General features: G+C 38.7%; 1 protein-coding gene across 15 annotated transcripts in view; it reads right to left on the reverse strand.

The window, feature by feature from the left end:
* The window catches only part of LOC136828730 (uncharacterized), a 560019-nt gene extending 549275 nt beyond the window's left edge, over positions 1 to 10744 (reverse strand). For 14 of the 15 annotated variants that reach the window (XM_067086900.1, XM_067086899.1, XM_067086894.1 and 11 more), the window contains exon 1: positions 10274 to 10740. In XM_067086900.1, coding sequence (XP_066943001.1) covers positions 10274 to 10577 — 304 coding nt within the window. In that variant the 5' untranslated portion in view covers positions 10578 to 10740. Of the gene's footprint in view, positions 1 to 10273 lie in introns of all 15 variants that reach the window. The other variant, XM_067086897.1, reaches the window with a different exon arrangement.
* Between the last annotated feature and the right edge of the window lie 6314 nt (positions 10745 to 17058).

The raw sequence follows: 17058 nt of genomic DNA on the forward strand, positions 1-17058 counted from the left end.
GTTCGGATTCCACAATAAACTGTAGGTCCCGTTGCTAAGTAACCAATTGGTTCTTAGCCACGTAAAATAAGTCTAACCCTTCGGGCCAGCCCTAGGAGAACTGTTAATCAGCTCAGTGGTCTGGTAAAACTAAGATATACTTAACTTTTTAATGAGGACAAAACGACCGGAATTTCATTCGGATGCTCAAAACGTCTCGGTAAAAGTAAATATGTCTTTCTCATAAGCAAAAACACATGATAGTAAACTTATGATCAGATCAATAATGAATTAGTGCCATTAGACTACTTCTAACCGACTTTAGTGTACACCTCACACATAAGCTTTCTCATCACATCTTGATACCGATTTTTTTTATAAGGTTAGTGAGCAAGCAGCTCAGTTTTTTTTTTTTCAGCAAAGTTATGAGGGCATCTAATCAACATGCGTAAATATATGCAGCGGCAATCAGGTTTTACTTTTCATTCAGCAGGTAAAAGATGAACTTGGTAATAGCTTGTCTTTTTCTCGTCTAGAGTCACCACTCTTTGCTATATATATATATATATATATATATATATATATATATATATATATATATATATATATATATATATATATATATATACTGTATATGAACTCGTGCTTTCCTACGGTTGACTATTTAATCGACAAAAACTTATTATGACATATACGTGTGTGTGTGTATAATTACTCTCCACTCAAGTCCTAAAATGTTACAGGAAAATTCAACAGAAATCGTTTCTGTTTCAGAAGCCGACCTTGGCTAGCCACGAGTTTCTTATCTGCAAATACCCAATGACAAAAGCAACTTATCTCCAAACCCTGACTGCTGTTTTTGTATCGAGTGGTCTAAGCACATACATAGCCTACATCCATAATACTAACCTACATACACGATCGCACACACAAAGTTAACTTGTAAGGTAAAACGCACATTAAAATCTCAATACATAAAATGTAGCGAAAAAAAAGGAAAAACTATCAAGCAATTATATCATCATGTACCTAACTAAGAACTAATACAGGTATTTAAAACGTAACCACCATGAATCGAGCAGCAATTTAACGCACTGCCATGACTAACAGTGTGCACCTGATGGCTTTGAATATGCAAATAAAGTGGCCACTATTATTCAGTTTAGACTGATTTACTGTTTTATTAGAAGTTATTATGCGCCACGCGTATTCATATTACAGAGATTCAGTCCAAGTCATCAGGAAGACTTGGGAATTAAATAATAAGCAGAAAGCACTACCAAATTTTTTATCAGAATCTGCGTCACGCATGCAACCCCCGCCCCAACCCCCTCCCTTTCCTTCTTGAAATAACGCACCGCCTACCGTAAAAGTGAACGAGTAAAATAATCGCTTATTTATCATCACATCCGTTAAAAGCCAGAGAGGTTTGACGTTTAGCCTAACTGCATTGGGTCATAAGCTCTCAGTCACGACCTATAGCCTACTGTCAGAACCCACCTGAGGTTACCTTTTTATCGTCGTTAACTTTACCAAAATGAAGGTTACTAAGGTGATAAGTTCCTTCAAGAAGAACCAAGATTCAACTCTATTTGTGGGAACAGACATCTTTACGAAGGACCTGAGCCATACTCAGTCACTCTAATTACGTTCTGTTAAAAAATCGTACGCTGACATACTCTCTCTCTCTCTCTCTCTCCTTATTTAAATATATTCCTACGACTCTTGAACAGCAGTGTTACCTCCGCCCACGAAGCTGGACGGGGTTTACATATTCAAAAGCATCAGCCTGACTGCTTGCATTCCACCCATGGGAATTCCAAAGGTAACTAAAAATAAAGAAAGAAACGCAGTACGTATCTTATTAAAACTCTAAGGAGAAGAAGCAAAGAACATGTCTCCGATTTTTTAATCTGCTTCCTTTGAGCAACCCCTCCCAACTCCCTAAAAAAAAATAATAATATTTCGAACAAAACTTCTGAATCCCCTTGGTTTCATACGCAAAGATGACACTCAAAAGCATACATCCTGAGATGCTTACGAACGTATAATTGAGGAACATAAGATCCGATTAAAAAGACACTGGCTATAATTAAAAACGAAATAGACAATATAAACGCAAATCGAGTATACAGAAAAATGAAACGAAAAATCAGGTTGGAAAACAATTTAAGGTACATAAACACAAAAGACATGTAAACAAAGCACGAGTAATCTTTGAGAAACCTATATGTAAAAGAAATCCGTATCGATAAATCCGAAATAAAAGTACCGGTGCTCATGAAATATAACACTCAACAGCATAAAAATAAAAGCCCGAAAAACTTCGAAAATTAACTTAAACCCGATAAAAAGATTCGTCAATACAAAAAACACATCGATAAAAATCTAACTAAAAAAAAACAAAAAACTTGGATAACAAATAAAGAATCGAACTGAAAGAAAAATACTGTACACCCGTATGGTCTATACAAGCCCACACCGTACCTATTCGAGTAAATCATCTCTCAATCAATTTACTATTACTCTACAATTTGCGTCATTCAAGTTACGAAAAGACCAGGGTCACCTATGCCATAAAGCAGAAAACTTAAAGTATTTTGCATGTTCGCGAAAATGTCAACAGCCTCAATCACAACAACCTTCTTTGTAACAGGTCTTAGTTTTATGTACTTGGACCTATAAGCACGCTAGCGGGTGGTATACGTGTATTATTATTATTATTATTATTATTATTATTATTATTATTATTATTATTATTATTATTATTATATTATTAGGGAAATAAATCCACAGTTCACATACATTGAAAAACAAATCTCTACAGAGAGCTTTCGGGAAATCTCTTCGATTCCCCTTTTGAAGAGGGAAATCGAACTGATTCCCTAAAGTTCTATGCAGAGATTTATTTATAAATATATGTACCCATACATAGCTGTGGTTTTGTTTCTCCATTCCAAGACCCATGCTACTATGAGCATTTTTTTAATAATAATAATAATTATTATTATTATTATTATTATTATTATTACAATCAAAGCTCCAACCCTACTGTAAACGAAATACAGCAGTAAAGAAAAAAAAACTCAAAAGAGAAATATGAGTTAAACAAATGGGATAAATAAAAAGAAAAGAAATTATGAAGTAGGACTCCCGTACGCCTGTTAAAAAATAAATGCAACATATTACAGCTTCCAAAGTTCTTACGACTCAACTTCTTGATCACGAACATCATTCCATAATTTGATCACGGAAGGAATAAACTTCTGAAAACTTCGAGGTTATATATATATATATATATATATATATATATATATATATATATATATATACACACACACACACACACACACACACACACACACACACACACACACACACACACACACCCTTCCACCTTGTACCCCATGGATAGTTGGCGCCAGCCACAACGGTAGACTGTTCTGGTTATCAGTAAGTCTCCAGGGATGAGGCTTCAAGACCCGTGCCCTTTACCTTGACCCATGTTGATCTAGTACCCATTCACAATTGGGTTGAATGTAGGGTGGCAAGCCGGGATCGTACCAAAGGCCTTGCAAATGTGAGCCCGAGCTCAGCCTCCAAGCTACGGCCCATTTTAAATATATATATATATATATATATATATATATATATATATATAATATACATATAAATACACTAACGTATGTATAATATATATATATATATATATATATATATATATATATATATATATAATTTTATAAATAATGTAAGTACCTAAAGGTAAATAAAAAATATTTATGTCTCAAGAAACCATGAGCAATGAAATGAAGAATAACGTTCAAGATGATTTCATGGTCCAAGTTTACTTAAAAGATTTTTATAGAGCTCTTCAGAGGGGCGGCTCAAATCTCATTATTGATAATGAGAACAAAGAGAGCTCTCGAATTCTTTTACTTAGCTCGATAGACTTGGACAACGAAATCATTGTTGGTTTTACCCTTCATTAGTGATACTATTCAAACTTCATTAGCGCCCAGGAAACTTTACCATTTTAACTTTACTTATGCAAAGCACGTAGTTTCTCTTTATGCATCCTTTGTGAAAAAGAAAGGTATGTCCAATCCACGATGGAAAATGAAAATGCAAAAGTTTTTTTAAGGTAGGTAACCAACCCAGGCTTCAATATTAAAAATTCAAGTTTTTTTTATTCATAAAAATGTAATAACATACATACAATCATTTGCATAAACAAACATCCTTACACCCTTACAAACAAAAAAAACGACTATAGTAAAATTTAACTATCAGGCATCAATAACCTGAATTAAATCAGGTTTACAGAATCACAGGCACACGAAACTCAAAGAAGTCACGTAGCGTTTACTTTGGACAAATGCTTTATCACTGACTTAAGTCCTTTCTAGGTCACTGACCAGCTGCCTAACTTTGAACCTGAAAGGAAGAACGTGAGACATTATTTGTCGAGGCTCACTATATATCGTATTTCCAAGTTACTTCCTCCGCTTGTACGAATTAACAATTACTCTTTTCCTTTACTGAGAGCAAAATTTTTAAAAAATGCGACAACACTTGCCACCAATGGAAGGCATAATGTATTAAAGTGAAAAACGTACCAAATAGCCTACCTTGAAACGCCAAAAAGATTAAAAAAAAAAAATGTACCAAATGCTATGAAACACCAGTTTATAAGAAATATTTTACATACCGGTAGGCCCAAAGCACCTATTTTAACATCTTGTGCCGAAATATGATTCGCCCCAAACCCAATAGCATTCAAAATTAATATAGCCTAGGCCTACAAGAAATAAGAGAGGAAAGGTCATTAACTGAATGGGAAATATCTATAGGTCTAAAGAGGATACTGATTATGATTTCACTGATATTTGAAAATCATTAGCCTATGTAACTCGAGACTGAACCCCGTGGGTAGGTAGTGCCGTCAGTATACTTCAGGCATGGCTTAAGGTTCTCTGTAGCGCCTCTTTGGCCTATAGCTGCAACCCCTTTCATTCTTTTATTGTACGTCAGTTCATAATCTCTTTCTTCCATCTTACTTTCCGCCCTCTCCTAACAGTTTCACACTGAAACTGCAAGGTTTCCTCCTGTTACACCTTTAAAAACCTTTTCATTCTCAATTTCCCGTTCGGCGCTAAATGACCTAGGCTATATAAACTACATAGCCTATTCCACATTAGACTGAATAAAAACTGGGGCGATAATGTAATGCATGCAAAAAAAATGTGGTTGAGTCGTGCATATTCTGAGAAGAACAAAAGCATGTGGTTATCAAATTAATTTTTAAAAAATGAAGACATTATCGTTTAGGTCAAAGTGTTTGAAGAAGCTTTGCAGAAATAAAAGTGCAAAAGTTCGTCAGTTCGGAATAATGTTACAAAGTTTTTGTTAAGAAAGTTTACAATAGGCATTCTGTCAGCCTCGACCAAAAATAAATAAATAAATAAATAAAATAAAAATAAAATAACAATATGGGATACGAGTAAAACTGTAAAAGGCTGATGGTAACAGTTACGTCTTAAAAAAAATCGAAGACACACTGTTGGACTGACACGTAAGAAAAAAAAAAAAAAAAAACTCAAATCATGGAAGAACATCACTGTGCGCATGATAAACGTAAATGGCAGAGGATAAAACCTGCTATACAGCTTTTGCGTAACCAAAGAAGTGGCTTTTTATAAAGTTGAGCATTTTTACCATTTTTTTTTATTCTGGATTCAGCAGAGAGAGAGAGAGAGAGAGAGAGAGAGAGAGAGAGAGAGAGAGAGAGAGAGAGAGAGAGTGTAAGCCTTTCTTCCTATAATGAGCGTATTTGTTTCATCATAATAATTCATCATAATATAAACTATTTATGTCAAGAGTATTTTTCGTGGGAAACGTTCCTGTAACGATAGTTTTCTCATCCTGTATAAAAATACTCGTACGTCAAGTGAATTATTCAAAACTATATATATATATATATATATATATATATATATATATATATATATATATATATATATATATATATATATATAACATGAGCGCTTCAATCATTATTATCTGTAACGATATGGGCAGTTTTCAATTAACTCAGGTCCTTGTGTCCAATAGGCCTAAAGGCTACTTAGTTAATTTCAGCATCAGTTTATTCATCAATAAGTGACAACTGATTTTATACCAAGTCAGTGAGAGGGATTCACACCTGATTTTCAAATATAAATTCAAATCTTTTTCTACTGACAAAAATATTCGTCTCGGAAACACACACACACACACACACACACACACACACACACATATATATATATATATATATATATATATATATATATATATATATATATATATATATATATATATATATAGAGAGAGAGAGAGAGAGAGAGAGAGAGAGAGAGAGAGAGAGAGAGAGAGAGAGAGAGAGAGAGAGAGAGAGAGAAAACTTTCCTGCATTAACTGACGTTAAACAAAATTTCAAAATGCAGTCGTCTGTTCTTGTCATTATTCCTCTATAACTGCTCGAACACATATGAGCAACGAAAAAGAAAATACGAGGAACTGGATTGAAAAGGACTGCATAAACCGGATAGCCCAAGAAAGTACAAGGAAAATTGTTTTCGAGCCAGCGGGACCAGAGTCGTCCCCGGACCACTTCACAACGGCTTTTGGGTACTACCCGTCTCCCAGTATCAGCTACAAGAACAATCTGACTTCCCCAATTCACCCTTATTACTCCAGTACAGATGTTTGAAAATTCCATGTCACATACTAACCCATCCCTAACAATGGAAATTTCACTCTTAAATCCTACTACATTAAGGACTAGAGTTACCTATGACCCACCAAAGGAAAGCAAGTTTCCCGCGCCGTGATAGTGCTCACTATGGCCCGAGAAATGCTATGCCCAGACACCCCGATATAGCTGCCTCTGGGACCTAACATTACGGCCGATTACTCCTTGCTGGTAACACGCGCTGGATACGCCCTTATGACGAACAACTATCCATGGTGTGGGGTGGGGGGCGGTTTAGGGTGGGAACTGTTTTGCCCCTGGGCGCCGGAACTCAAATACGATCGACGGAACAACCGGTAGGATGTGATGTGAAGTACTGTATGGACAAGAAAGGCTTACGCAATTATATTACGAATTTTGAGTAATTTATCAGAAATTTTTCGCTGTGAAGTCACTGAACTGAAATCAATTGGTTATCTATGGTCAATCAACCCACTACAATATAAGTTTGTAAGAGAGGAGTAAAGAACATTCATATAATGCAATAATTCAAAGCGCGAATCATTCTCAGCTCTAAATATTACAATGAAATATGATGAAATACTTTTCCTTTTAGGCCGTGTAAGTTTCAGGTGCTCGCTAAACTTTGGCTTCAAGTATATTTTACTGTGGCTGCATCTCAATACCTATGTCTGTTAAATATAATGGTAGTATCTTTAAACATTAACTAAACAATCGCCTAAACAACCTATTTATACCTACAAGTTTTTAATTCACCGACAGGGAAATAGTGATGAAATGCACATTTTTTCGGGGACCCGTAGCTTTCTACGTAGTGCTTACGATGAACCTAATGTATTGGTCGTTCATTATCTGCCATAAAACAAAGATGTAATGTGAACAAAGGCTTGTAGCCTATACTTTATTCAATTATTTTACCCTAAACTGAAGCCAATCTTACATTACGCTGACCATACGCCAGCACGGGCTCCTGCTCCTGGGAGATCCAGCATCAATTCACACCTTCAAACACGATCAAGTTCAAATAGATCTAGGAACTAATGCGTGCAGCTATTTTAAAAATCCATTTCTTGAATGAAAAGCCTCGCCTTGGGAAAATATCAGAAATCTTACTGTAGTAATATTTGCACACTAAAGAAGGTCACGATAGACCCTATAAACAAGAGAATCTACCGTTCTTCTGCTGCTAATGAACCTTCTACTTTTTATCGGCCGGGAGTTAGCTATATCAGTAACACGTTTTGTGCCTGCTTCCCAACAAAAGTGAGCTTAATTATGTATAGCATCAGCATGAACATTTTGTTGAAATTCCACGTTATCTTACTATCTCAGTGCCAAAAGTCTTTCATACTTTGTACTTCAAAGGTTTCAAGTTTAAATGGGCTGGAACATTACTATAAACACCATACATCAAGGCTTTATTGTTCTAGTTTGAACTGCTGTTCGCGAACTTCTTTCATTTCTACTCGCGTGTCAAGTCATCTATATTGTTATTTATGTTATTTTCTTCTAAAACTGTATCCTGAGTTAATACAAGGCAGTTTTCTATCGGTTGCTGCATTTTTCATTACAGAAAGGAATTCCTCTTGAAAACCTAATACCCTCAGCAGTAACTTTCTCGTCCAACAAAGCAATCCCGCTGACACCGGTGGTAGGGGGTCTAGCAGCTCGCAAACACCAGGTGAGCCTGAATGAAAGGCGTACTACAGTAGGCCTAAGAGATGCTACATTACATGCGGCTTTCCATGTATGGTATTCTTCTTGCAAAATATGTCGAGTGATGACCAAATTTTATATTTAAAGGATTCATACAATTTCATCAAGAGAAATCTATGGCATATAAAAGAACACTATTAAGTGCCAATCTTTCTCTGTATCTCTCGACCATACCCACCGATGCACGATAAACATTTACACTGTATTTATATTTTGCCAAATGTGATAATTTAAATTGCTAAGATTACGCGTAAACAACATTCAAAGCACGAGACAGACTACAATACAATAAGTTTAGTAACCTAAAAGCGTCCACAGCTTTTGTTTTTATTTATTCTCAAAATGTTTGATTTCTAAGCGAATGGTCTAGTGACTAGTACTTCAGTTGGGAGTTAGAACTTACTCATACGTCATTTATTTTCCTTTAATTTTTCTAAGGTATTATGGTTATTATGGCAATACCTATCCCGCCAGCTTGATTCACGTCATAATACGAGTTTTAACTGTATGTTAACAAGATGACAATAGTACACTATTGGGACATTTAGCCAATAGATAAACCTTTGAATAAGTTTGGTCGGTTTATGAGTTTTGTGAAAAGATTACATTTGCTACTGTACGACAGAAATTTACGGTACAATATTCCTTATTTAATCACTTACTCAAAGTCACAAACACATTGCCTTTTCCTAATAAAGGAACACCAACATTAGGCCTATGCAGAAACACTAATAAAAGTAAAGCAAATTTGGAATATACAATTTTCAATTGCTGTTTCCAAGCATTAACATCATTAAGATTTAGTATTTGATTTTACTAATGTTTTAGGCAGTTGTCCTCTCCTTCCGAATTACCTCCCAATTTTAATTTCCGCCATCACTACACTATTCGTAAACTTTCATTAGCTCTTTCTTGAGCTCCTTTTAGGTGCCGAGAGCAAGGGGTTCAAGTGATCCTTAAATAATGAAGTGTTTTTAACATTAGCCTCAGTTTCTGATACCATTTATTTAACACCGAAGTTATTTTACTATTGATTCTGACACTGAGCAAAGAATGATCGTGAATTTGGCTAAACTGACTTGTCTGGTTACAAAGACCTTCCCTAAACCAACATCCAACACATAAAAATAAAAACGGTCAACTGGAGCATTTCATTTGAAAACAAATCCGAACATAAGTTAAATTTTGTGAATTCGTTGTCGATTTTGAGTGTAAACTTGCCTATAAGAAAATTTAAGGATTTTTAAATGTACAAATGTAACTCAGCTAAATGCAAAATCAAATGCAATTACCAGGCTAACATATTTAATTTCTATAAAATAAATGCCTACGTAGCCATCAATGATGAGGCACAATTGGAAAAAAACAAAAACAATGGGATAGCCATTAACTAATGTTAGTTTGATGTGTATATATATATATATATATATATATATATATATATATATATATATATAGAGAGAGAGAGAGAGAGAGAGAGAGAGAGAGAGAGAGAGAGAGAGAGAGAGAGAGAGAGAGAGAGAGAGAGAGAGTATTTTCAAGTTTCAATCAGAATTACAAAACGTATAATTATACATATATATATATATATATATATATATATATATATATGTAATTATACGTTTTGTAATTCTTATATACAGTATACATATATTTATATACCTTAAATTCCTTTGCACGTTTAAATAGCCCATTTGTCTAACGTTACACCTCAGAACTATTCTCTAACTGACATACTCTGCAAATATTTAATAACAGAAAGTGCCAAATTAAATAAGATAATAACTGAAAATAAGCCGCGAAGAATAGGGCAAAACTTACGGACAGGAACGGTGCGAGGATTATGCCCGGTGACTTTGAGTTCCAAGGAGGCCAGTCGGGAGGTAAGGGCAGAGGCGCGAGTGTTGATCTGCAGCAGTTCTTCCTCCAAAGCCCGTGACACGCCCTGGGCAGCCACGACCAAGCTTGCAAGCTGGCGAAGGGCACCACACAACGTGACATTCGTGACGGCCGTTAGATCGTATTCCCCCTCCAAAACCACGTCTTCGCCTTCCTCCGTCTGCCCCCACGTCGAGGGGCGCCTCGAAAGGCCAACCGGCTTGATAAGCCGTTTGACCAGCGGCATGCTGGTTGATTTAGGGAAGGACCACTCAGGTTAACGCATCATTTATTACGAGGTATTAAACAAAACACATGACACTTCATATCGCCTGCTCACACGTGACACGTTACATCCTCTCACGCACACAGGATACACGTCCGTTCAAGACGCCATCTTCGGCGCGACTGACTGTAGTATGGAGCGATTTTGTCCTCGGTACAGGGCTTCACGCACGTAACACCTGCTCCCACTCAATGAGCGTGATGTAGCCGTTAACATTACATGTTTACTACATATGACCAAGTATATGACCAAGTATTTCCTACAAAGTTATTTTGCCTGATCCCATCTTGTGCCAGTTTTTATAAAAAATAACTTTATTTTTTCTCAATGAGAATGTCCCTTGCTATGATAGAATACGAATAATGTGCATTAACTGTGCGTAAACTTTTCACACTAGCATACGAGAAAAATAATGTCAATAATACGCTCTGGCGTACAACATAAATGAAAGAGATAAACTTTCAAACATTGCGACGTCTTGGGAATTCTACTTTGCAGAGTAAGATGAACAACGGAAAAAAACAATGGTGCTCTTCATAAAATAATGCCATCATCGACAATTTCAGAATCGAAAAATGGAAGTGACGCATTGGTTACTAAATTTCCATGAACTGAAGTCTACTGTTTATCGCGATTGTTAAAAATCCCCCATAGTTATAGCGAGATTAATTTTACTATTTTTGTGTGAATTAAGCCGCTTTCTTTAAAAGCCGGCGGCTTCAAGGACAAAGCAAGACAATGGTCAATGCCATATACAGCCTTTACTTGCTGAATCGTGTATTAATTAAGCAGATAAATGTGTGACTGTGACAGTGACCATTGTCTCGATTTCCTGGATCCACCCACCTCTGTCAAAGGAAATGGTTTAGTGTTGAAAAAAATTATGATTATTATTATTGTGCAAGTCTGATTTGTATATGTGGTTACACCATTTGTTCACTTGAATTATAAGTTACTCAGTAAACGAGTTACTCAGTAAACGATCTGGTAACTTCGCTGGAAGTCAAGATAATGAGCGAGAGAGAGAGAGAGTAAACTCAAAAGCAAATGTATTAATGAAGGAGAAAGTATTTCATAGAAAAATTACATTAGAATGATCAGATTTGGCGCTCTACATCCACAATTCTATAGAACTACTGTTACGAGAAAGGAAAAATACACGGACACAAAAGGCAGAAAAACAAAAAGAATGTCTTCAGATATACGTCATTGCTTTAAAATAACATTGTTGAATTAGAAGACCAGATTGAAAAGGTATATGTTAAAAGTGGACCTGAACTAGAAGAGATTAACGATGAGGAAACGTTCAGATTTTCTATTACAAACCCTTTCAGTTTACCGTGAGGCGTAAACAGCGAAAGGCAACAACAACAAAATCAGAAGAAACAGGAAGTAGTGAAGACTCATTAATAGAGGACACTGCAGAAAAAGGAAAATATAATGAAGAATTAGAGGATGATAATAAAAAAATCAGGGAAGGTAACGATGTTGTGGAGTCAGAAGAAGAACTGAAAACAAAAAGATTATCTTCAGACGCTTAATGTTATTGTTTTAGAATAACATTGCTGTATTAGAAGACTAGACTGACAAGGTGCATGTTAAAAGTAGACCTGAACTAGAAGAGATTAGTGATGAGGAAACTTACAAATTTTCCATTGCAAGCCCTTTCAGTTTACTCTCCGAGGCGTAAGCAGTGAAAAAAAAAAAAAAACAGAAGAAACAGGAGATAGTGAAGAATCAGTAATATAGGACATTGCAGAAAAAGGAAAAGATAATGAAGAATTAGAGGATGATGATAATAAGGTGTCAGCAGAAGATAAACAATCTGAGGAAGATGATGAATCCGATGTTGGAGAATCAGAAAATGATGAAGAATCGTGAGATGAAGAATCTGGAGATTGCAGCACCATAGCTAAACTAAGGGTCACCATTTGTTTGTCAAATTCCAGGGCTATTGTGGAAAAGAATTCCAGGATGAAAACAGCCGAAAGTATGCGAAGCTTGCATGAGATTTCCAAAGAATCAATTTCACAGGGGCAAAAGATGAACTAGTTCTTGAATGGAATCATTGAAAAATAAAACTGGTTCAACTTTTATAGGCAGGTGAATGAACTCTCAAGGCAAGAGCCAATGGATATTCTGATGGGTGAACAAGCTCTTCAGGGAGAGAGCCAACGGCTGGCGAGCTTCCCCACAATTTAGGCAGGCGGATGAGCTCTCACTGATGAAAGCCAACATCTGTTGGGATGAATGGATGAGTCACCAGGGGTAGGGTCAATGGTTGGCTAGCTTCCCACCACCTCGGCAGGCTGACAAGCTCTCATAATTGGGAGCCAACGGCTGTCTGGATGGGCGGAGAGTTCTTAGGGCAAGGGTCAATGGCTGGCGAGCTTTCCCACTACCTCGGCAGGCAGACAAGCTCTCACATGCAAGAGTCAATTTACTGTCTGGACAGGCGTACGAGCTCTCAGGGAGAGACCCATTGGCTGGCAATCTTTTCCACTACCTAGGCAGGTGGACAAGCCTTCACAGACGAGAGCCAACAGGTGTTTGGAAGATCAGACAAACTCTCAGAGGGAGAGCCAACAGTTGGTGAGCTTCACCACCACCTCAGCAGGCTGACAAGCTCTCACAGGTGAGAACCAATGGCTATTTGAATGGGAGGAGCTCTCACGGAAAGAGATAATAGCTGGTGAGCTTTTCCACCTCCTAGGCAGGCAACAGTCAGACAGGTGAGAGCCAACAGGTCTTCAGGTTGGCAGTGGAGCTCTCAGGGAGACAGCCAATGTCTGGCAAGCTTCTTCACTACCTTGGTAGGTGAAGGACCTCTCACAGGAAAGAAACAATGTGGCTTTTGTGATAGGGGGACCAGGTGTCATGGGGAGAGTCAGTGGCTGGTAAGTTTCCCACCACCTTGGCAGGCAGACAAGCTCTCATAATTGGAAGGCAACGTCTGTATGAATGGGCAGAGGAGCTATTATGGGGATTGCCAATGGCTGGTGAGCTTTCTCGCTACCTCAACAGGGGGAGGACTTCTCATAAGCAAGAGACAGCGGGTGGTTGGACAGGCAGATGAGTTCTCAGGAAAAGACTTAATGGCTGGCGAGCTTTCCCACTTCATCAGCAAGAGGACAAGCTCTTATGGGTGAGAGCCAAAAGTAGTTTGGAGGGGCAGAAGAGCTCTCAGGAAGAGAGCCAGTGACTGACAAGCTTCCCAACCACCTCAGCATGTGGACAAGCTCTCTCGGGCAATAACCAATTACTGTTCAAAGGGACAAATGAGCTCTCATGAAGAGAACTAGCAACTGGTGAGTTCCCAGACCACCTTGGCAGGCAAACAAGCTCTTACAGTTGTGAGCCAATGATAGTTTGGACAAGCAGACGAGCTCCCAGAGAGAGACACATCAGCTGGGAAACTTTCCTATCCCTTTAGCAGGCAGACAATCTTTATCAGGTGAGAGCCAAACAGCTGTCTGGATGGGCAAAACAATGTTAGGGGAGAGCTACTGGCCAGCAAGCTTCCCAACCACTTGGCAAGCAGACAAGAGCCAACAGCTGTGTGGACTGGCAGACAAGCTTTCAGGGAGAGAGTCAATGTCTGGCAAGCTTCCTCATCACCTCAGCAGGCAGATGAGCTCTCACAAGCAAAAGCCAATGGATATTTGGATGTGATGGATGAGGTCTCAGAGAGAGAGAGAGCCAATGGCTGGCAAGCTTCTCCACCAATTCAGCAGGCAGACAAGCTCCCATAGGCAAGAAACAACAACTATTTGGACATGTGGACAAGCTCTCAGGGTTAGAGCCAATAGCTTATGGGTTACACCACCACCTCAGCAGGCAGATGAACTCACAGGTGAGAGCCAAAGACTGTTCGGATGGGCAGACAAGCTCACAGGCAGAGAGCCAACACTTGTTGAGCTACCCCTCTGCTTGGCAGGCAGACAAGCTCGCACAGGCAAGAGTCAATAGTTGTTCGGATGGGTGGATGAAGCCCTCAGGGAGAAAGCCAACAGCTGACTGGCTTCCCCACCCTGGCAACAGCCATACAAGTTCTCACAGGTGAGAACAAATAGTTGTTTGGACGGGCTAGCAAGCTCCCAGGGAAAGAACCAAGGGCTAGTGAATTTCCCCACTGCCTCAGCAGGCAGACGAACTTTCAGCGACAGAGCCAATGGCTTGTGAGCTTCCCTGCCACCTTGGCAGGCTGATGACCTTTCACGGGCTATAGCTAATGGCTGTTCAGATGGGATAGATAAGCTTTCAGGGAGAAAGCCAATGGATGGGAAGCTTCCACACCAACTTGACAGGTAAATGAGCTTTCACAGGCAAAAACCAACTTCTGTTTAAACAGGCAGATGAGCTCTCAGGGGGAGAGCCAAAAGCTGATGAGCTTCCCCACCACCTCGCCAGGTGAGCAAGCTCTCACATACGAAAGCCAACAGCTGTTTGGACAGGCAGACAAGCTCTCAGGGAGAGATTCGCCGTCACTTTGCAGGCATACAAGCTCTTTCAGGTGAGAGCCAACAACAGCTCAGACAGATGGATGAGCTCTCAGGGGGAAAGCCAATGGTTAGACCTCTTCACCAGTTTGCCAGGCAGATGAGCTCTCAGGGGCAAGAGCCAACAGCTGTTTGGACAGGGTAACGAGCTCTCAGGGAGAGAGTTAATGCCTGGTGAGCATTCCCATCACCTTGGCAGGTGGACAAACTTTCGGGGAGAGGGCCAGTGGTTTGCAAGCTTCCTCACCACGTCAGCAGGCTGGTGACCTCTCACAGGCGAGAGCCAGCTTCTGTTCAGACAGGCAGACAAGCTCTTAGGAAGAGAGCCAACTGCTGACAAGCTTCCCCACCACCTCAGTAGGTAGACAAGCTCCCACAGGCAGATCCAATGGCTGTTCAGATGGATGGTTGAGCTCTCAGGGAGAAAGCCAACTGATGAAAAATTTCCACACTACCTCAGCAGATGGACAAACTCTCAGGCAGAGTCAACAGCTGACAAGCTTCCCCATCACCTCAGCTAGTGGACAAGCTCCCACAGGCAAGATCCAAGGCTGTTTGGATGGTGGATGAACTCTCAGGGAGAGAGTCAACTTCATTTCAGGCCTGCTGACAGCTCTCAGAGAGCCAACTGCTGACAGGCTTCCCCCACCACGCTAGGTGGACAAGTTCTCTCATCTCAGGCGAGAGCCAACAGCTCTTTGGACAGGCGACGAGCTCTCAGGAAGAGAACCAATGGCTGGCAAGCCTCCCCACCAACTCCACAGGTGGACAAGCTCCCATAGGCGATAGCCTAAAGTTCTGTCTTTTGTTTAATGTGATAAACAGCAGTACAATTAGCTCATACAAAGGGAGGCCTGGTAGAATCAGCGCCAAAGTGTGATGACTTAAAAGGTAGGCTACCACTTACGGTCATCACCACTGGAGAGCAAGATCTTCACACCCTCATTTTAAACTCTCTCATAGACTACCTGAGCTTGATTTCTACGCTCGGTAAAATTACGTCACAAAAAGTCCGATCGTTGTTCCTCCATAAATGATAGACTTCTTGTTTTTCCTCCAGAAGTACAAAGCAACTCGGCTTCTTCTAGTATGCAATGTCCCTTGATGAAAATTTTCCTCATAGAAAATCTTTGTCATGCGGGCAAACAGTCGGATATCTAGATTTATTCTTCCAGAAGGCTGTATTCTAGATATTCTGCTGAATATTGTAAAACACCGACCCATTGTAAATAAAAAGGGCGTAAAAACCACAAAGTTAATTCCTTTGTAAATAAAAACTAACTTATGTCGCCGCGTACAAACCCGTAAACAAAAAAGGCCTCTTTTGCTTTTTTTGTACCAAGGCATTATCTTTGGGGTTCTTACACCCAGCCAGAGGTTGTCTTTTTTTTATGTACAAGTGCATTAACTTACGGATTTTTCCCTCCAGGCCAAAGTTTGCCCTTTTTAATGTACAATGGTATAATCTTATGTGTTTTTACCCCATGAATACTGTAATTGTTTTCAATTGCTTAGCATGCGATAAGACCTCTTGCTCATTCACAAAATATAGTTGGCCTTTATAGCGACTTTCACACTCTATTCATATTTTCCCTTCGTGCGTGACAATGTTGGCTCAGCTAATATTAAAATCGATGACAGAATTTTCAACTTTCACAAATGTAAATTTCCCGTTATTCGATCAATGATTTTCTTTAAGTGTCATAAATAAGACAAAGTTTTATGCACTTAGCCAATAATTAACTGCGTTTACTTAACGCTTAGGAATGTTGTCTTTTTAAAACCTGAATTCCTCTTGACTGTTAACGCTTTGATGATATAATAATAATAATAATAATAATAATAATAATAATAATAATAATAATAATAATAATAATAATAATAATAATAATAATAATGCGGAATGAGTGTTGCCTCTTCACAAGTGAGATCATTCCTCAGAG

This window comes from Macrobrachium rosenbergii, chromosome 43 (genome assembly GCF_040412425.1).
Source record: "Macrobrachium rosenbergii isolate ZJJX-2024 chromosome 43, ASM4041242v1, whole genome shotgun sequence".
Taxonomy (NCBI): Eukaryota; Metazoa; Arthropoda; class Malacostraca; order Decapoda; family Palaemonidae; genus Macrobrachium; species Macrobrachium rosenbergii.